General features: G+C 46.6%; 1 protein-coding gene across 2 annotated transcripts in view; it reads left to right on the plus strand.

The window, feature by feature from the left end:
* Positions 1-22,333, plus strand: part of OTOF (otoferlin) — a 187,287-nt gene that overhangs the window by 48,659 nt on the left and 116,295 nt on the right. For both annotated transcript variants that reach the window (XM_063123783.1, XM_063123781.1), the window contains exon 3: positions 260-348. In XM_063123783.1, the coding sequence (XP_062979853.1) occupies positions 260-348 (89 nt within the window). The remainder of the gene's footprint in view (positions 1-259; positions 349-22,333) is intronic.

A 22,333-nucleotide genomic window follows, 5' to 3' on the forward strand; every position in this document is an offset into this window, starting at 1 on the left:
GATGTAGCACCGAGAGTCCTCCTGAGAGGCTCCCTGAAGAACCAGTAGCTCACTTCCAGGCTCTTCTCCACAAACCATGAGCACCAGAATCGTATCAACACCTAGATTCTCTGGATGTCAACATCTGAATGGGATGTCAATTTTACACTGGTGTAGAAGAGCCTAAAATATTTCAGAAATGTCTGTTTGTGTGTTGTGGAGTACTTGGCGTCCGTACATGGGGGCCCTCCTCACCTCTCCTCTGGATATCTTTTCACAGACATTCCGGTGGCCCATCGCAAGCAGCATTGACGTCAACGAGATGCTGGAGATCCAGGTGTTCAACTATAGCAAGGTCTTCTCCAACAGGTGAGGGTTGCTCTCCACAAAGGCCATGTTTTATTCCTTCCTTTTGGCTACCTTAGGAAGGTGCCCTGTGCAATATGGCTTCTTCTCAACATCTGTTCCAATGTCTTTGGCAGTGTGTGTGTGTGTGTGTGTTGGGTTTCTTGTCTGCAGACCACTTTTCTCTGGGAGAAGTAGGAAGACATCTGGCAAATAGGTAGGTGACCTTGCTATCTAATGCTTAGGCTTAGACTAGCAGTCTTCCTTATAAGAATGTAAGACGACCCCTATAAGATCAGATCAGAGGTACATCTAGTCCAGGATTCTGGGGTAGGAGGTAACCACAGGAGAAAGTCCATCCAATTCTAGGTGATTCTCCCTTTCCCTTCAGGAGGACCCCCTAGCCTCTTAAGGGAGTGCAGGTAGAAGGAGGGGACAAGAAACTTTACTTTTATTTATTTATTTATTTATTTATTTATTTATTTATTTAATTACATTTATATACCGCCCCACAGCCGAAGCTCTCTGGGCGGTTTTGTGAACCTCCTTACGTTTCCTTCCAAGTGAGAGCAAGCTCAGGCCTTGGCTAGACCTAAGGTTTATCCCAGGATCATCCTGGGGTCATCCCTGCTTGCTCCCAGGATCCTCTGTGAGCCATTTACATGAACAGGGATGACCCCGGGACGATCCCGGGATAAACCTTAGGTCTAGCTAAGGCCTCAGTTTCCAGCAGGGGCCAGCCAGATACCCACATGACATCCACAAAGAGAGGGTGAAAGAAAGAGAGGGCCATGATTTCTTCTTGTTTGTCATAGCACCTGGTTCTCAGGTATGCTGCCTCTGTTCACAGAAGTTCCGTTTAGCTGTCATAGAATGATAGAATAGCAGAGTTGGAAGGGGCCTACAAGGCCATCGAGTCCAACCCCCTGCTCAATTCAGGAATCCACCCTAAAGCATCCCTGACAGAGGGTTGTCCAGCTGCCTCTTGAAGGCCTCTAGGGTGGGAGAGCCCACCACCTCCCTAGGTAACTGATTCCATTGTCGCACTGCTCTAACAATCAGGAAATTTTTCCTGATGTCCAGCCGGAATCTGGCTTCCTTTAACTTGAGCCCGTTATTCCGTGTCCTGCACTCTGGGAGGATCGAGAAGAGATCCTGGCCCTCCTCTGTGTGACAACCTTTTAAGTATTTGAAGAGTGCTATCGTGTCTCCCCTCCATCTTCTCTTCTCCAGGCTAAACAGGCCCAGTTCTTTCAGTCTCTCTTCATAGGGCTTTGTTTCCAGACCCCTGATCATCCTGGTTGCCCTCCTCTGAACACGCTCCAGCTTGTCTGCGTCCTTCTTGAATTGTGGAGCCCAGAACTGGACGCAATACTCTAGATGAGGCCTAACCAGGGCTGAATAGAGAGGAACCAGTACCTCACGTGATTTGGAAGCTATACTTCTATTAATGCAGCCCAAAATAGCATTTGCCTTTCTTGCAGCCATACCGCACTGTTGGCTCACATTCAGCTTGCGATCTACAACAATTCCAAGATCCTTCTCGTTTGTAGTATTGCTGAGCCAAGTATCCCCCATCTTGTAACTGTGCATTTGGTTTCTATTTCCTAAATGTAGAACTTGGCATTTATCCCTATTAAATTTCATTCTGTTGTTTTCAGCCCAGCACTCCAGCCTATCAAGATCCAGGGTATTAGGTATCCCACCCAATTTTGTGTCATCTGCAAATTTGAGAAGCATTCCCTGCATGGCTTACAGTTGTTGCTGTTAGAGCAATCCTCCATAATTTTGCTGTAGTTCCATAAACGAGTTCCATACATTTGTTATGTTTGCCCAGAGGCTCCTCTATCTCAGCTTGTGCTCTGTTTTAAAAACACTCTTCTGTCAACAGAACATGGGTCAAGGCTGTGCAGCTGGGATTGAGAATATCGGTCATTTTGTCTCCCCCACCCCCCACCCCACTATGTGGCATAGCAGCTAGAGTGTTGGACTGAGAGTCAGGAGATCCGGGTTCTAGTCCCCGTCCCCCCACCTCAGCCATGGAAGCTCATTGGGTGACTTTGGGCCAGTCACAGGCTCTCAGCCCAACCTACCTCACAGGGTTGTTGTTGTGAGGATAAAATGGACAGGAGGAGGAGGAGGATTGGGTACACCACCTCGAGTTCCTTGAAGGAAAAAAGGTGGGATATAAAATGCAATAAATAAATACATAAATACATAAATACTTAAATGAAATGTAACTGTGGGGGAGTCTTGTGTGTCTTCTAAGGTGACCATTAGCACAATGCTGACACCCAGCAGGCCTGTTATAATCATCAGTGGAGGCTCATGGCTCTGATGTCAGTGGTAGGGTGACCCTATGAAAAGGAGGACAGGGCTCCTGTATCTTTAACAGTTGCATAGAAAAGGGAATTTCAGCAGGTGTCATTTGTATATATGGAGGACCTTGTGAAATTCCCTCTTCATCACAACTGTTAAAGCTGCCCTCTTTTAAATCTGGTCACTCTACTATAGCTCCTGCAGCTTTAACTGCTGTGATGAAGAGGGAATTTCACCAGGTTCTCCATATATACAAATGACACCTGCTGAAATTCCCTTTTCTATGCAACTGTTAAAGATAGAGGAGCCCTGTCCTCCTTTTCATATGGTCACCCTAGTCAGTGGGATGGTGAATCTGCTCTGGGTTTTAGTCAGAACCAGTCAGAAGTCTAAAGGAGCAATCCAAAGTTCTGGCTGAAACCCGGAGCGGATTCACCACCCTACTGACATGAGAGCCCCCAGCCCCCACTGATAACTACTGAGCCACCATCAGCATCTCTTCTTGAGGCTTCAATTTCTTGAACAATTGCCCAATTCCAGCGCGCAGGGGGCCGGCTGCTCCTTCTGGCTTCATAATCCTCCTAACTCCCACAGAGCCTGTTTCATTTAAAGGGGGAAAAACGCACAGACATCCAGACATTCTGAGATAAAATTCAGAGGCAGATGGTTTCTCTTGAGGAGCCCAAGAGAGATGCTAAATTTACATAATTTTCACAAAGCAACAAAATTGACCAGATCGCATCTCGCTTTCAAAAAGAGCTCAACAGGAATTCGGATGGAATGGGGCTGTTTAGAGCACCTGTCAGGACTTTAAAATGTTGGGGGGGGGGAGTTGGGGGGGGGCATAATTGTAATGAAGGAACTGCAACCCCCCAGTGTCATGTAGGGATGGAAGGAAGAGTTTGGTTTCATTCTGGAGAGTTTTGATGGAGAAAGGAATGAAGGTCCTGGGTTGTGGAGTTCTGGTGCAGAGGTATGCATACAGTTGCGTACCTATGGCCGCATGGACCAAATCACACCTGCCTGGGGTCTCAATCTGGCCCCCCAGAGGTCACCAGACGGGGTCCTTTCCTTGGCTCAAACCATGGGCCATTTCTTGGTTTCCTGGGTTTTGTACAGTTTCCCCCCTTAATTAGGGTGACCCTATGAAAAGGAGGACAGGGCTCCTGTATCTTTAATGGCTGCTGGTGTCATTTGTATATATGGTGTCATTTGTATATATGGAGAACCTGGTGAAATTCCCTCTTCATTACAACAGTTAAACCTGCAAGAGCTATACTAGAGTGACCAGATTTAAAAGAGGGCAGGGCACCTGCAGCTTTAACTGTTGTATTGAAAAGGGAATTCCAGCAGGTGTCATTTGTATATATGAAGAACCTGGTGAAAGTCCCTCTTCATCACAACAGTTAAACCTGCAGGAGCCCTGCCCTCTTTTAAATCTGGTCACTCTAGTATAGCTCCTGCAGCTTTAACTGTTGTGATGAAGAGGGAATTTCACCAGGTTCTCCATATGTACAAATGACACCTGCTGAAATTCCCTTTTCTATGCAGCTGTTAAAGATACAGGAGCCCTGTCCTCCTTTTCATAGGGTCACCCTACCTTAATCCAAAAAGTTGAAATGCCTCCTCTAAGGCTTGGTTACTGGCAGTAAAAGCCTTTCTATTCTTTTCCTTTTCTTTTCTATGGTACATTTATTTCTTTATTTGTGATATTTATATACCGCTAAATCAAACAAAATCCCTAAGAACATTTCTAATCCGCACATTCATTAATGTTCTCTTTTAAAGTAAAATAAGCTGCTGTTTTTGGCATTTGGGGCCCTGCTCACCACCGGGGCCATAGCTAGACCTAAGGTTTATCCCTGGATCGTCCAGGGGTCAAACCTGTTCAACTAGGTGACACACAGGGGATCCAGTGCTCAGGCAGGGGCGAACCCAGGATGATCCTGGGATAAACCTTAGGTCTAGCTACGGCCGTAGCTAGACCTAAGGTTTATCCCTGGATCGTCCAGGAGTCAAACCTGTTCATCTAGGTGACACACAGGGGATCCAGTGCTCAGGCAGGGGCGAACCCTGGAGGATCCCAGGATGCACCTTCGGTCTAGCTGTGGCCTGTGATGCAGCCTTCAAAGATCTTCTCCAAAAGTGAACTCTGCTCTGGTCTGCAAGAGGATTGACACCCTTCTTTGTCTAAGGAGGGAAGGTGGATTATGCACTGGGGCAGGGAGGTTGGCTCAAAACAGCATTCCAATGAAGTATGGCAGGGCCATTGGGATACCGGGTCGGGGTGTGTGTCTCGCCATAGGCATGCACAAGGTGTGTGCCAGGTGTGCCCAGGCACATCCTAATGTCTTAAGCAATAAGCGCTGAATTAAGGGGACTGTTGAGTAGGGATCCAGAGGGCAATCCAGACACAGAGAGAATGGTCCTCAAGCTGCTTCGCTGCTGATCTTTCAGGGATGCTGTAGGGTGGATTCCTGCACTGAGCAGGGGGTTGGACTTGATGGCCTTTTAGGCCCCTTCCAACTCTATTATTCCATGATTCTATGATTCTATGATCCCGGCAGCCTGCCGTTGCTTCCAGCAACAGGAGTGAAAAGGAATCACTCTGCTGGGAGACTCTCTGCCAGGAGCCAGGCTTCAAAGTTCCCAGGGCAGGAGGAGGGACCCCAAACGCTAATATCACCTAGGGTGACCCTATGAAAAGGAGGACAGGGCTCCTGTATCTTTAACAGTTGCATAGAAAAGGGAATTTCAGCAGGTGTCATTTGTACGCATGCAGCACCTGGTGAAATTCCCTCTTCATCACAACAGTTAAAGCTGCAGGAGCTGTACTAGAGAGTGACCAGATTTAAAAGAGGGCAGGGCTCCTGTAGCTTTATCTGGTGTGATGAAGAGGGGATTTCACCAGGTCCTCCATATATACAAAGTTAAAGGAAGCCAGATTCCAGCTGGACATCAGGAAAAACTTCCTGACTGTTAGAACAGTACGACAATGGAACCAGTAACCTAGGGAGGTTGTGGGCTCTCCCACACTAGAGGCCTTCAAGAGGCAGCTGGACAACCATCTGTCAGGGATGCTTTAGGATGGATTCCTGCATTGAGCAGGGGGTTGGACTCGATGGCCTTATAGCCCCCTTCCAACTCTGTGATTCTATGATTCTATGATTCTATGTGAAATGAACATTGGGAGCCAGGGATCCTTTTTACTTTTTTCCTGTGCTTTGCGTGAGCCCAATTAATGCCGCAGTTAACATCATTAGTAGCTCTGTTCTGCACAGCCCTCAAGCCCACTGAAGGATAGATTTTAATAATGCCTTTATTTTAGGCTGTTGCTTTGAGCGTAATTACATTGCTGTTAAAGACCCCCAAGGGATTGCCCTAGCTGTATATAGCACCACCACACTAAATATTTCTCCAGGTGTTGTTTCAATTAAATTCCAAATTAAAAAGGAAAGGAAGCAGAGTTAGTCTGAGAGATTCCAATGCAGGATCTCAGATTAGCCTGGAGAAGAGAAGATTGAGGGGAGACATGAGAGCACTCTTGAAATTCTTGAAAGGTTGTCACACAGAGGAGGGCCAGGATCTCTTCTCTACCATCCCAGAGTGCAGGACACGGAATAACAGGCTCAAGTTACAGGAAGCCGGATTCTGGCTGGACATCAAGAAAAACTTCCTGACTGTTAGAGCAGTACGACAATGGAACCAGTGACCTAGGGAGGTGGTGGGCTCTCCCACACTAGAGGCCTTCAAGAGGCAGCTGGACAACCCTCTGTCAGGGATGCTTTAGGGTGGATTCCTGCATTGAGCAGGGGGTTGGACTCAATGGCCTTGTAGGCCCCTTCCCACTCTGCTATTCTATGATTCTGTGATTGTTCCCAGTATACCTTTTGTTGGCGCAAGTGAGATGCAACACACTGGACTGACCACTCTGGCTCATCACAGACTGAATTGACAATGGGGCTGCTGCAAATCTACATGAAGAATGGGAATTCGGGTTGAAATCTGTGGTTCTGTCAAAGTGGAATCACATCACTTTTGAATCACATTCACTTTTTGAAATCACATCACTTTTATCTGGTCTCCTGCATGTTCCTCCAGGAAGCACTCTGCTGGTTTCTTGATGTCTGCCAGAGCAAGCAAGGGCTGTAGCTTAGTGGTAGAGCCCCAACTTTGCCTGCAAAAGTTCCTGGGTTCAGTTCCCCGCCAGCCCCAGGTACGGCTGGGGCAAACCCCATGCCTGAAACCCCAGAGAGCCTCTCCTTTTCAGTGCCAACAAAACTAGGTGGACCAGTCAGTCGTCTGGTTCATATAGGACAACGCTCTACGTGCTCCAACTTCCATATAAAATTGCCTCCCATATTCTCCTCCAATCCTATAATATTCCATTCTTGTAACAAATACTATTTAAAATTCTAGAATTGCATTCCCCTGGCTTTTCTTTTTAAGTAGCTTCTTTTGGGTTGTTGTTGGTGTGTGTGTGTGTGTGTGTGTGTGTGTGTGTGTGTGTGTGTGTGTGATTAAGCAAAAACAGCTGAGCATCTTTTCTCAAGAACTGTTTAACAGGCTGATATTAAAATCATGCCGGAGATGGGCCATGCTGGGAGTTGAAGGACTCCCCCCCCCACCCCGGTCTAAACATGCATAGGACTGTGCCCTTAATTTGGAAATTTAGGGAACTACTCTAGGGCAACCATATGACTGGATTTGCCCAGATTTGCCCAGGTTTTTGATGACAAATCCGGGAGGGGGAGGGGAAATCCGGATTTTCCCAAAGAGCAGCTCTAATGGGAATTAACAAAAATGCTTATAACTCTGCCATTTTTTAAGATAAAGATATGAAACTTGGCACGATAGTAGCTCTTAGGAAGGGCTTTAGTCATACGAAATTCAAAACAGATCCATTCATCCTTTGATTTTTTAGGAATTTTTTTAAAATTGAGGTTTTAAAATTATTATTTTTAAAATTGTCATTTTTAAAGATAAAGAGCTGAAAGTTGGCACCATGATAGCTTTTATGTAGAGCTTTAGCCATACCAAATTTGAAACAGATCTGTTCATCCATTGATTTTTAGGAATTTTTTTAAAATTTGAGGATTTTTTTTTAAAAAAATGTTATTTTAAAAAATAAAGAGATGAAACTTGGCACCATGATTGCTCTTAACAAGGACTTTAGCTTTGCCAAGTTTGAAACAGATCTGTCCATCCATTGAGTTTAAGGATTTTTTTAAAAAAAGTTTGAGGTTTTAAAATTATTTAAAAAAAACAATTTTAACATGGCGAACATGTTGCCCTCCTTTTTGGTTTCCAAAATATGGTCACCCTAAACTACTCTCTATGACAAACTGCCATGAGGGATATAGCTAGACCAGGCCTATATCCCGAGATTCTTGCAGGATCATCCCTGTGCATCCGAATGACACACAGGGGATCCCAGGAGCAGGCAGGGATCCCAGGAACTGTTTTTTTCTGACTGTTTTTTGTAGAAGTTGAAGATGCACTCTGTGCATACTCCAAAGCACCCTCTTCCTTTTTCATTATAATAGCACTGCTGATTGGCTTGCAAACATTGCCTTCTTGCCTCCGCACTTCTGGAAGTTACAAACGCTTAGAAACTATTGCTTGGAGATCTTCTTACAATTGCAATGACAGCGGTCTAAAATCCATTGGAGCAACGCTGTTGCTGATTATGAGGACTTTCAGACACGGGGAAATTGGGCTTCCTCACCGTCGCTCTGCTTCCTGCTTCTCTTCAAACTTCCTTGTTAGGTCGCTTACATAGCCTGCATTCTGAAATATGCTGCAAATTGGCTTTGAACGCTCAGAGTTGGGCATGGTACGCAGCGTGTGTGTGTGTGTGTGTGTGTGAGAGAGAGAGAGAGAGAGAGAGAGAGTCTGCTGAATAGCTCACAGATGCTTGATCAGGCCTCTCTGTTTACCAGAAGGAGCTGCAGATAAAGCAGTGACACTCGATGCTCAGCCTACATTTATTTATTTATTTATTGCATTTTTATACCGCCCAATAGCCGAACCTCCCTGGTCAGTTGAACTGAATGATTGATGTTCCCCCCTCTGAAGCTCTGCTCTAGGGCTTTAGGCAAGCGTCTCCATACCAACACCACTGATCGGTTTGTGCCTGACTAGCTGGCAATATGATGAGCTGGCCAGTGGGTCCAAGATTTGTTTCTTTATTTGGGTGACCATATGACTGGATTTGCCCGGATTTGTCCGGGTTTTTGATGGCAAATCCGGAAGGGGGGAGGGGAAATCCAGATTTTCCCCCCCCCAAAGAGCAGCTCTAATGGAAATTAACAAAAATGCTTATAACTCTGTCATTTTTTAAAGATAAAGATATGAAACTTGGCACAATGGTAGCTTGTAGGAAGGGCTTTAGTCATACCAAATTTGAAACAGATCCGTTCATCCATTGATTTTTTAGGATTTTTTTAAAAATTGAGGTTTTAAAATTATTATTTTTTAAACTGACATTTTTAAAGATAAAGAGCTGAAAGTTGGCACCATGATAGCTTTTAGGTAGAGCTTTAGCCATACCAAATTTGGAACAGATCTGGGGCCGGTAGCAAACCCTTTTAACAACAAAGGCAGCTTGCAATGAGTGAAGATACAGTCAGAAAAGATATTTCAGGGAAGGGGAGAATGTAACACACAGAGTATAGCAAAAGCTTCAAAGTACAGCAAAACCTACAAAAGTAGGAGTGAGTGAAGTTAATTTCAGATACATTGAATCTCTCACTTGTTCTTTATTTCAGTGATTTTAACATTAAGATGTTATGTAGAACAGATTTGTCTTAAATGTATGCTGTAAAATCAGACATGTGACCAAGGCTATGTTCGGGTGGGCACGCCCCCTTGGTGCTGGACACGCCCCCTTGGGGGCCGACCATGTTGTCCTCCTTTTTGGTTTCCAAAATATGGTCACCCTACTTTATCTGTCAAGTGGAGTGGAGTTGGCAAACAAGGAAGCGAGGTGGGGCAGGGGGGCTGGGGGGAGGCTAACATTGAAGCCAAGTCACATGTGTTTCGCGCATGTTCTGAGTGCTCTTGAGGGAGGAGGCTGAAGGGGCCAAGCCAAGGAGGGTGGTGGGTAGATTGACGCAGTCATTGAGCGGAGATGCAGAAGCTGTAAGAGATAAAGGAAGTTGTTGGAACGACCTCGTCTCGGGTTCTTGTCTAGTCTGCTAGCTGAGGATGCTCACTTAGCGAGCATTGATGGCTGGTGACTGGTTGCTACGAAACACTGCCAGTTTCGAATGTGTAGGGAGCAGATGGGAAACCAGTTTTGCAGCTGGCTGGCAAGAAGCAGATTGGTGGTGAATTTCACTATGGCCACAGCTAGACCGAAGGTTTATCCTGGGATCATCCAGGGTTCGCCCCTGCCTGAGCACTGGATCCCCAGTGTGTCACCTAGATGAACAGGTTTGACCCCTGGACGATACAGAGATAAATCTTAGGTCTAGCTATAGCCTATGTCCACCCGCCCCCGTCCCCCAAATTGGACAAATGGTCTCCTCTTTGAGCCACATGATTTCCAGTGAGAAACTGTGGCCTAATCTACACCAGGCAGGGTATTGTACTATTAAAGTGGTATATAAAAGGCAGGAACCACACCAAGCAGGATAAAGCAGGACAAACCAGATTATTTGAAGGAATGCCTCCTCCCATATGTTCCTGCCCGGACCTTAAGATCATCCACAGGGGCCCTTCTCCGTGAGCCCCTGCCAAAGGAAGTGAGGCATGTGGCTACTAGGAGGAGGGCTTTCTCCACTGTGGCACCCCGGTTGTGGAATGAGCTCCCCAGAGAGGTCCGCCTGGCGCCTACACTGTACTCCTTTCGTCGCCAGCTGAAGACCTTTTTATTCTCTCAGTATTTTAACACTTCATTTTAACTTAAATTTAAATTTTACTGTTTTAACGCTGTATTTTAATTTTATATCAATTTTGCTGCGTGGTTTTATCCTGGTGGTGCTTTTTATACTGTATTTTGTAATTGTGCTTTTAACCTGTTGGTTGTTTTATTATGGTTTTAATTTTTGTGAACCACCCAGAGAGCTTCGGCTATTGGGTGGTATAAAAATGTAATAAATAAATAAATAAATAAAGCGGTATGAAAGCGGTATATATGGTCTGTGTCAATGGGCCCAACAGTTGTCAGTGCACTTCAATTCTGCTATAAAGCAGTCATTTGGCACCTGCCTCATATATACCGCTTTCATACCGCTTTCATAGTGCAATGTCCTGTTTGGTGTGGATTAGGCCTGTAGCTCAGCCCTACGCATAATCTCAGCTCAGGACTCTGCAGCGCGTATAGCCAGGACTGGCCTGCAAGTTATAGCTGGCAATGTTTGACGTGATGAACGTTAACCCGTAACCAAGTTCTTCTAACCCAGCTCAAAGCTTTCAGAGGTTTATTTTTCCCCCTGAGAGATCGCAGTTGAGTTTCCATCCAAACTACAAATCCGTTTTGTTCCCAAGAGCAGATGGAGTGACCCACCTTTGTGCATGCACGCGTGCACCGGCCTAATCCCAAAATAAGATTTTTAAAAAGCAAAGAGCAGAAGAGAACGACAATAGAGGTAGGAACTACAGCAAGACTTAAAAGGGAATGTCTGAAAATGCCTTTATGCTCATGCACCAGGGGCAGGGAACATCAAGCCCGGGGCCCCAATCCGGCATTTGCCAGATGGCCAAACCTTCTTCCCTAGCTCCCACGGCCTTTCCCCAACCAACCACCCTGGTGGGTTCCCAGCTCTTGTGCAGATTTTCCCCCACCCCTGTTCTGGACCAAGAGATGCTTCCAGGCTGTTTTCAAAGACACCCCCCACCCCCCATTCCACGCCTTGCAGTAACCCACCATCCCAGTTATTGCTTGACTCTCCAGAAGACTTTCTTTTCAACTCCCCCCCCCCCCATTGCTGCAATAATTTGAGATTCTCATATGAATTCTCTTCTGACAAAGCAGCATCCACCGGGAGCCCCCCAATTCTCTGAAACCCTCGAGGAAGGCGTTTTACACAAAGGAGCTGACGTTCTGCAAAGATTCAGATAGCTGCAAGAAAATTGTTCCAGAGACAAAAGGATGAGACAATGGGTTTGTTTTTTTGTGCCACACAAAAGACAGCCCGAACCTCTTCCTTGCTTCAGGTAATGAGATTCACCCTTTCAGCCTTTAATGAGAGACGCTTAGAATCATAGAATCATAGAACCATAGAATAGTAGAGTTGGAAGGGGCCTATAAGGCCATCAAGTCCAACCCCCTGCTCAATCCAGGAATCCACTCTAAAGGATCCCTGACAGAGGGTTGTCCAGCTGCCTCTTGAAGGCCTCCAGTGTGGGAGTTCTTTGGTGCTCAGCAATTTCCCCCCTTAATGTCAGCCCTTCCCCCTTCCCGCCGGTGCCCCCAAATGCTTTATTCAAATAAAGGTTGTTTCCACGCTTTTCCATTTAGTGCTGTTGTGGGATTGCTTTTCTGCAATCCCCTGGAGTCAGACGTGTGGCCCCACCCTGCACTTTGGGTAGTGCCATGTATTGTCTATCAACGCCCATCCCTGAGGCCAGGAAAGGCAACCAAGACCCTGAGCAAACAATTCTAAGAGCTCCATCACATGTATATCCCCCTCCCTGCTTTCCCTCCACTTTGTTTATCTCCGATGCAGAAGTGCGTCAAGATTAGGGTCCCTTTCACCTGAATACGCTGCTTTTTCACTCCTTTGCTCTTATTTATTTTATTTTATTTATTTATTACATTTTATACCGCCCAATAGCTGAAGCTCTCTCTTCCACTCCACCCTGCCTGTTCTCTTTCTCCCTCCACTTCATTGGTTGCTCCTTCCTCACACACACCCTTTAACAAGACATATACAAGCAGGTCCTGTCTGCTCAGCACTTCAATCAGAGGACCTGAGTGTGCGGGGCGGATTGTACGGGAGAAGGCGATCCCGCAGGTAACCTGGACCCACACCATGTAGGGCTTTAAAGGTGATAACCAACACTTTGTACTTCACCCAAAAACTAATTGGCAGCCAGTGAAGCAATTTTAAAGTTGGTGTAATATGGTCACCCCTAGGTTAGGGTGACCCTATGAAAAGGAGGACAGGGCTCCTGTATCTTTAACAGTTGTATCGAAAAGGGAATTTCAGCAGGTGGCATTTGTTTATATGGAGAACCTGGTGAAATTCCCTCTTCATCACAGCAGTTAAAGCTGCAGGAGCTATACTAGAGTGACCAGATTTAAAAGAGGGCAGGGCTCCTGCAGCTTTAACTGGTGTGATGAAGAGGGGATTTCACCAGGTTTTCTAATTATACAAATGACACTTGCTGAAATTCCCTTTTCAATACAACTGTTAAAGATACAGGAGCCCTGTCCTCCTTTTCATAGGGTCATCCTACCCTAGGTGTACCAGTGACCAACCTGAACTAGTTGAAGTTTCCGGACTAGGCACAAAGGTAGCCCTATGTAGAGCGCATTGCAGAAGTCGAGCCTCGAAGTTACCAGCGCATGCACTACATATTTTGAACAGCTCAGGAAATAGAATCTCTCTCTCTCTCTCTCTCTCTCTCTCTCTCTCTCTCTCTCTCTCTCTCTCTCTCTCTCTCTCTCTAATCCAGCCTTCCTCAACCTGGAACCAGCTGGCTGGGGCATTCTGGGAGTTGTAGTCCAACACATCTGGAGCGCCCCAGGTTGAGGAAGGCTGTTCTGGTCTTTCCATGCAAGTTAGATGCTGTGACCTGGCTCACTCATTAAAAGCACGGTGCCTTCAAGCATTTATTTTTATTTCCAAGGTAGAGCTCTGATCATTTTGCTTGTTAACCATACACACACACACACACACACACATCCATGCACACCATTTAACGAGGTGGAGCCGGCTGTGTTCAGTGGCCACCTTAGCCCTTGTCTCAGTGGATGGATGGAAAGTGAGGTTAATTAAAGCACTACATTTACTTGCCCTCTTGGCTCTCATGCAAGCCATCCCATGTCGTACGTGTTCCCAGCGCAGGAAGCTGTAACTCGGTGAATCTTTTCTCTCAGAGTTTCAGGCAAGGCGGTGATGTGTGTGTGGGGGGGTTCCATGCCCGCTCTGGGCTTTGCTCAGGGTGTTGATGAGAAATATGCGCATGGCAACAGCTGTGTAGACTGCGCCGGAATGGTGCTGCAGTTTGCCTTTAGGGCAGCTTGTTGCACAAAGCCTGTGCAGGTCACAGAACCATCGTCTGTGTCCCTGCGTTGGCTTTTGTATCACTGAACTGAAAGTGGAGGGGTGGTGAGAAAACAGCTGGAGAGAAACCAAGCAGGACTAGAAGGAAAAACGCTGCCAATTTATTTCCACCCATAATGATGCTGCCTTGAACACCAGCCTTGGATGTCCTGAAGGCATAACAAGAGCCCTGCTGGCCCTCTCTAGCCAAGGATTCTGTTCTCACAGCAGCCAACCAGAAGCCTCTAGGAAATGCACAAGCAGAACATGAGCGCAAAAGCCTCCTTCCACTCATAGAATCATAGAATAGTAGAGCTGGAAGGGGCCTATAAGGCCATCAAGTCTAACCCCCTGCTCAATGCAGGAATCCACCTTAAAGCATCCCTGAGGGATGGCTGTCCAGCTGCCTCTTGAAGGCCTCTCGTGTGGGAGAGCCCACAACCCCCCTAGGTAACTGGTTCCATTGTCGTACTGATCTAACAGTCAGGAAGTTTTTCCTGATGTCCAGCCGGAATCTGGTTCCTGTCACTTGAGCCCATTAGTCCGTGTCCTGCACTCTGGGATGATTGAGAAAGATGACCAAGTTCCTCAGCAACTGATATTCAGAGGCCTTCTTCCTCTGATACTGCAAGTAATGTGTGGGTAACTAATACATCCAGGTTAGATTACTGTATTACATGGAGCTGCCCTTGAAGGCACTTTGGAAACTGCAACTAGTATAGAATGTGGCAACTGGAATGCTTGTGGGAGGTTGCTTGCTCCGAACGTCAGATCATCTTACTCCTATTCTGCACCATTTATATCATCCGCCTGTTCATTTCTGAGCCCAATTCAAGATGCTGGTTTTGGCCTTTAAAAGCCCTAGATTAGGGTGACCCTATGGAAAGTAGGACAGGGCTCCTGTATCTTTCACAGTTGTATTGAAAAGGAAATTTCTGCAGGTATCATTTGTATATATGGAGAACCTGGTGAAATTTCCTCTTCATCACAACAGTTAAAGCTGCAGGTGCCCTGCCCTCTTTTAAATCTGGTCACTGTAGTATAGCTCTGGCACCTTTTGTAGAAAATCTCTTTTTCTATGCAACTGTTAAAGATACAGGAGCCCTGTCCTCCTTTTCATATGGTCACCCTACCCTAGATGGTTTGGGACGGAATTGCCTGAAGGACTGCCAACATCTGCATGAGGTTGCCCAAGCATTACAATCAGTGTCAGAGACACTAAATTACATTACAACCAACTGTCAGGGATGCTTTAAGGTAGATTCTTGTACTGAGCAGGGGGTTGGACTTGATGGCCTTGTGGGCCCCTTCCAACTCTGCTATTCTATGGTTCTATGAGTCTATGATTCTATGATCCTACTAGCAAGAGCCATTAGGACATTTGAGATGGTACCCTAATGGCCCCACACCTTTGGAACTCCCTGCCCAAGGCGATTGGTATGGCCTCATCACTGCTGGCTTTAAAACAAAACCCAAACCCCGGAGACACATTTATTCCAGTCTGCATTTCATGCTGAAAAATAATCATAACTTGCTACTACTGGGTCATGTGTGTGTGTGTGTGTGTGTAAGTGTGTGTGTGTTGAATTGTCATTTGTATGTTCCTGTTCTTGTAATGTTAGGGTGACCATATGAAAAGGAGAACAGGGCTCCTGTATCTTTAACAGTTGTATTGAAAAGGGAATTTCAGACCTTTTTATTCTCCCAACATTTTAACAATCTATAAATACATTTTAACATGGTGTTTTAAATTTGTAATTTTGCATTGCTGCTGTTTTTATCTGGTTGAGCTTTTTCATTGTATTTTATATTATGGTTTTATACTGTTGTTTTATATTATGAATGGTTTTAATTTTTGTGAACCGCCCAGAGAGCTCCGGCTATTGGGCGGTATAGAAATGTAATAAATAAATAAAATAAATAAATAAGGGGTCATTTGTATATATGGGGAACCTGGTGAAACTCCCTCTTCATCTCAACAGTTAAAGCTGCTGGTGCCCTGCCCTCTTTTAATTCTGGTCACTCTAGTATAGCTCCTGCACCTTTAACTGTTGTGATGAAGAGGGAATTTCACCGGGTTCTCCATATATACAAATGACACCTGCTAAAATTCCCTTTTCTATGCAACTGTTGAAGATACAGGAGCCCTGTCCTCCTTTTCATAGGGTCACCCTATGTAATGTTGTACACCGCTTTGTGAGGGCAGTGCATCCCAAAAAGTGATTTAGAAACAAGCAAACAAATACACATAGCCACCGTGACTGGTAGCCATCGATAGCCCTATCGTCCAGGAATTTCTCTGATCCCTTTTTAAAACTGCCCACACTGGGGGTCATCACTACACCTTGCAGATACGTGTCAGGAGGAGCCTCACCTGGAGCAACAACCTGAGTCCCGGACAAGGAGGGGTCTTTGCCACGACACAGGCTCTGAACACCAGACCTCACGTCTGCCACCACTTATTATGGGGCGACACAGGCTCTGAACACCAGGCCCGGCCGCGGCTACTCCCTGCTCAAGCCAAGCACCACCGCTTGATACGCCTGAGGCGAGGGATAAGAACCACCTTCCTCCAAACTATGTGGAGAAAGGGGTTAAAATGGAGAAGGATTTTAATATATATAATAATGTCCTGTGAGTTATATCTGCTTAGATGAATGATTGTCAGAGTGGGTGTTATATGTGTAAACTTCAGATGATAAATGCCAAACAGACACGTGGGCTTTTTGTGGTAGTTTAAAAACAAAACAATCAAAATTTATTGTTAAAAGTTCATAAGCTTTGTTTCAAATAACATTTAAAAACCTTTTTGAAACCTTTCATACAATCCGGTCACTCATTCACATTCGCACTTTCCTTTTTCTCACACAATCACTCTTGAACTTTCTTTATTCTCAGTATTGATTAATATACATCCGCTACGTGCACACCACACTCTAAAGACACCACTCACTATACTGACTCTCAAATTTCCCAGAACTTAAGTACCCTAAACACAGAGAGCACTAAAGACTCTAAGAGGACCTAAGAAGTCCCCCGCACTCCCCTCCTCAGCCCTTCCCTTATATATCACTCCTCCCCCTCCCAAGACATCCTAACTCCGCCCACTCAGGCCAACATTAAACCACAGTCTTACAAACTGCAGATATACATTTGGGAACTGACTTGTGGGGTGTAACGCCACAGTCGGCTCAGTGGCTCAGGGCGTGGGCCGGGAGGGAGTGCAGGCCCCCCACTGAAGAAGAGGGCTCCATCTCTGGGCCAGGCGTTGGAGCCTTGAAGAGGCACCGTTCTGTGAGCACGGGGGCAGCGCTTGGGAGGGGGGGAGCTTCTAGGGACAGAGGCCCGTGAGGCCTCAGTACACCTCTAGCCCTCTTCAGGAGCTCTTCTCAGTGCTGTGAGAACCAACTAGGGTGACCCTATGAAAAGGAGGACAGGGCTCCTGTATCTTTAACAGTTGTATTGAAAAGGGAATTTCAGCAGGTGTTGTTTGTATGCGTGTAGCACTTGGTGAAATCCCTTCTTCATCACAACAGTTAAAGCTGCAGGAGCCCAGCCCGCTTTTGTATCTGGCCAAGAGGGCAGGGCTCCTGCAGCTTTAACTGTTGCAATGAAGAGGAAAATTCACCAGGTGCTGCATGCAGACGAATGACCCCTGCTGAAATTCCCTTTTCTATACAACTGTTAAAGCTACAAGAGCCCGGTCCTCCTTTCCATAGGGTCACCCTACCCTTCAGATGGTTCCCTTCCTCCCATAAATATTTGACCCTTTTAAAATGAAAAGCATGTACTTCTACTTCCCCAGTGATTATCCTCCTCTGCCGCATGAACTCCCTGGGTTTCTCAGACGTGGCTTTCCTCGCCCAAAAAAGGAAAGAAAGAAAGGAGAACTAGTATGGAGTACATATTAATATTTAAAAAACAACACTGAAGACTGTGTGTGTTTCTCTGTTCCTATTTAAATGTAGGGCAGGACCACAATTGTGCATGGAAAAGTTCTGGAGGGAAGGAGCGACCGCAGTAAGGAAGGATAGACGGAGAGCGGAAACATACTCAATATGTTTTAAGCAGATATTTTATAGGATATCTCTGGCCTGTGAATTGGTTTTATGCCGCTGCTTTAAGTGCTTCAACTTGCTTACGCTATGATTGTATTTGTTCGTTTTTTATGATCGTTTTATATATACCGAGCCTCGTGTGGTGCAGAGCGGTAAAGCAGCAGTTTCTACAGCTGAAACTCTCCCCACGGCCTGAGTTCAGGCAGCCGGCTCGGGTCGACTCAGCCTTCCATCCTCCCGAGGTCGGTAAAATGAGTACCCAGTTAGCTGGGGGAAAGGTAATAACGGCCGGGGAAGGCAACAGCAAACCACCCCGCTATAAGGCCTGCCAAGAAAGCGTCAGCGAAAGCTGGCGTCCCTCCAAGAGTCAGTAATGACTCAGTGCTTACACGAGAGGTTCCTTTCCTTTCTTTTATATATACCACTTGGGAAGGGTTCTGCCCCAAAAGGTGACACCAAAAGACCGATATAAATAAAAAAAGAAATGAATAAACTCCTGCCAGAATTCTGTTGAGGCTCCAAGCCTCAATAGAAAACCCAAACCTTGCATCCCAGGGTCAAAAGTGTTTTGTTTTTTAAGAAATCATTCAATGCCTGAATCTCTGTAGAGACGGGATTGCAGGGTCTGGGTTTTTTTGGGTGGGGGGAAGCAAAAGGGAGCGAGAAGGAAGAAAACGGAGGGTTTCACTCCGAAAGGAGCTGAGAGCAGCTGGCGGCAAAGCAATGCCCTTTGGGCTTTTTGGCCTTTTGGGGTGGGAGAACCATGAAGTGCCCTCAGGAGCCATGACCTGCTTCTGGGTTCCCAGGCGATGTCCAGCTGGCCATGGTTGGAACCAGGATGCTGAGCTCCTAGCCTTTGCAGGGCTCTCCTGATGTTCTTGCTAGATAGCCTGCCCCAGCCTGGGGCCTCTGGAGGTGTGGCACTGCAACTCCCACAATTCCCAGCCAACATGGCTGACCTTGCTGCCTGGGAATGATGGGTGTTGCAGTCCAACACATCCATGGAGCCTGTGGGGCAGGCTGCCCTAGGGAGTCGTGGCAGACGCTTCTTCCCTCGTGTCCCCTTGAGGGCTTCCTGTGGGCACCTGTTTGGCCGCTATAGGGAAGAGGATGTGGGACTCTGCAGGCCTTCAGGAAGGTAAGAAGCGGCCTTCTACTGAGTCAGACCCTTGGTCCATCTAGCCCAGTATTGTCGGCACTGATTGGCAGCAGCTGTTGAGAGTTTCAGGCAGGATTCTTCCCTCGCCCTACCTGGAGATGCCGGGGAATTGAACCTGGGGCCTTCCACAAGCATCCCTCACGGGGGCTCTATCACACTGAGCTAAGGGCCCCTCCCTTTGGTCTGACCCAGCACAGCTCTTAGGTGCTTTTTCTGATACTCTTCTGTTCCCTTTGCCGGCATTCTTAATGAGTGTCTGTATCTAATCAGAACATCGCTCTAATTTTTTTTTTTTAATGCATTGTTTTTCCTCCACTTCAGCCTGGGGCTGAAATCTCCCAGAGAAATGTAGCTTCTTGCCTGACTGTGTAAACTTGGATTCATCTCATCCAAACACCATTGATTTTATGATTTGCAGTGTGGAACAGCTAGACAGGAGTGTCCTGATGGCTCTTTGGGCTTTGTCAGCCAGGAGGGGCCGCGGTGCTGGCTGTGTCCTTTGCACACCACCTGGGCTTGGCATTACGGGGGCCAGACGCAGCCTTCACGTTGCTAACTGTGCCCTCTGGGTCCCCCCGGTTCCACCCTTGTGACCCTCTTCTCATGCCTCACTTGAGACGACGAAGCCAAATGTGTTACTGTGGTTAGAGTTATTGTGGTTAGAGTTATTGTGGTTAGAGCTCCCGAGGTCGGTCAAATGAGTACCCAGCTAGCTGGGGGAAAGGTAATAACGGCCGGGGAAGGCAACGGCGAACCACCCCGCTATAAGGCCTGCCAAGACAACATCATTGAAAGCTGGCGTCCCTCCAAGAGTCAGTAATGACTCAGTGCTTGCACGAGAGGTTCCTTTCCTTCCTTCCTTCCCTAGACTGTAACTTATTCTGGTTTTATGTTATCTTAAAGTTTTAATCTGGATTTTATGATTTTAGTTGTAAACTGCCCTGAGAGCTTAGACCATTGTGCAGTATAAATATATAATAAATAAATAGTAAATAGCGGTATTGAAGCGCACTGACAGCTGTTGGGGCCCATTGACACATACCATATATACCGCTTTCATACCGCTATATACTACTTGGGCCTTAGCTAGACCTAAAGTTTATCCCAGGGTCGTCCCTGCCTGCTCCCGGGATATCCTGTGTGTAATTTACATGAACAGGGATGCCCCCGGGACGATCCCAGGATAAACCTTAGGTCTAGCTAAGGCCTTGGTGTGGCTCCTGCCTTTTATATACTGCTTTCATAGTGCCATATCCTGCTTGGTGAAGATGAGGCCTTACGGTAGTTAAGTTCACCCCTTCAATGCACACAGCAAGGAGCAGAGCAGTACCGACAGCTGAGTTTGCATTCTGGATTTTGATGGGGAGGAAGGGGGGGAGGAGGAAGAGGAGGAGGAGGTGGAGATGGAAAGGCTAAGAAGCAACACAGAGGTGTTGGCAAGCCCTGCCGTCTCTCTCGTCACCTTTGCCCTGTCCCGCTTGGCAGGGACGGTGTTACTCCTGGGTCCGTCTGTCCAGTTCCTAGCAGGTGGATGATGCTCAAATAACCATTATGGGGTGTTGTTGTAGGGAAACAGCAAGCAAGCAAGAAAAAATCAATGGCTTGTTCAGGAAAACAGAGGCTGAAACAGACAGGTTTCTTTCTTTTCTTTCTTTTCTTTAAAGGGAAGGAAAAGGCCGTTGTGCTCGTAAGACAATACAAGCCTCCATGGATGCATTATTCATTGTGCAGGTGGTGGAACGGAATGCGCAGGCACGAGCTGTTCATTTTTTCATGGGCTACATGTCACTCTATATGTTTACAAGCTGGCCGGCTGCTGTCATCTCTATGCATCCCCAATGAAATAATTAACAGCCCCCACTCCACCCCACCCCATTGGGGACTTTTCCTAATATTATTAAAATTCTAATGACTTGCCCCTGAATTCCTCCAGCCCTTCTGCGTAATGAGGACTCAGGAAATGCAGAGTTCTGCATCCGCTCATCGAAAGCCGCTTAATTTCTCCGGAAATTCCTACCGGACGGCCTCCCTTGCTGCCCCCCGCCCCATGCCTGCAATTCCCATTTCCAAACACCTATTTAGTAGGGTGACCACATGAAAAGGAGGACAGGGCTCCTGTATCTTTAACAGTTGCATAGAAAAAGGAATTTCAGCAGGGGTCATTTGTTTGCATGCAGCACCTGGTGAAATTCCCTCTTCATCACCACAATTACAGCTGTAGAAGCTATACTGCAGCTATACTGTGACCAGGTTTAAAAGAGGGCAGGGCTCCTGCAGCTTTAACTGTTGTGATGAAAAGGGAATTTCACCAGGTTCCCCATATATACAAATGACACCTGCTGAAATTCCCTTTTCAATGCAACTGTTAAAGATACAGGAGCCCTGTCCTCTTTTTCATAGGGTCACCCTATATTTGATGCCTCCCCTCCTGCCTGACTCTCTCAAATCCCTCCTCAAAACTACTTCTGGCCACGAAGCTTTTGCACAGCAGAAGGACTAAACACGCTGAGAGGAATGCCGAGTCTGTTTCCCCTGTTTTCCCATGTCGCCATCTTCCCTCTTTCCCTCTATTGCTTCCCCAGTGTTGAATTTTGCACTGTAAACTCCTCAGGGCAGGGACCAGTCTTCCTGGGGCACTTCTGAGTGGTGCTTCCAGTGGCTCTCCCAGATCCAGTGCCACTCAGTTGCAGGCACACTGGCCTTTACTGGAGTAATGGCCTGACCCAGTACGAGGCGGCATTGAAATTCTCTCTCTTTAAAGTGTCAGAGCAGAGCAGGCCAGACCGGTTTAGTTGGTCACCAGGGAAGGAGGGCCTCCTTTCAAGTATAAACTAACTAACTAAATCAGTGCCTAATTGCCTATATCTAGGGTGACCATATGAAAAAGAGGACAGGGCTCTTGTATCTTTAACAGTTGTATAGAAAAGGGAATTTCAGCAGGTGTCATTTGTCTGCATGCAGCACCTGGTGAATTTCCCACTTCATCGCACCAGTTAAAGCTGCAGGAGCCCTGCCCTCTTGACCAGATACAAAAGAGGGCTGGACTCCTGCAGCTTTAACTGTTGTGATGAAGAGGGAAATTTACCAGGTGCTGCATGCATAACAATTGGCCAACCGCTCCCTAGCTGGTGTGCAAACCAGGCTTGCAGGAGCTGTTTTATGGCAACCGTGAGTTTCTTCCCTTACACTCTGTGACAGAATGACTCAAGTAGCTGTCACTAAGCATTGCGCCCATGTCCTGAGGCCGATACAAAGAG

This window comes from Elgaria multicarinata, chromosome 4 (assembly GCF_023053635.1).
Source record: "Elgaria multicarinata webbii isolate HBS135686 ecotype San Diego chromosome 4, rElgMul1.1.pri, whole genome shotgun sequence".
Classification (NCBI taxonomy): domain Eukaryota; kingdom Metazoa; phylum Chordata; class Lepidosauria; order Squamata; family Anguidae; genus Elgaria; species Elgaria multicarinata.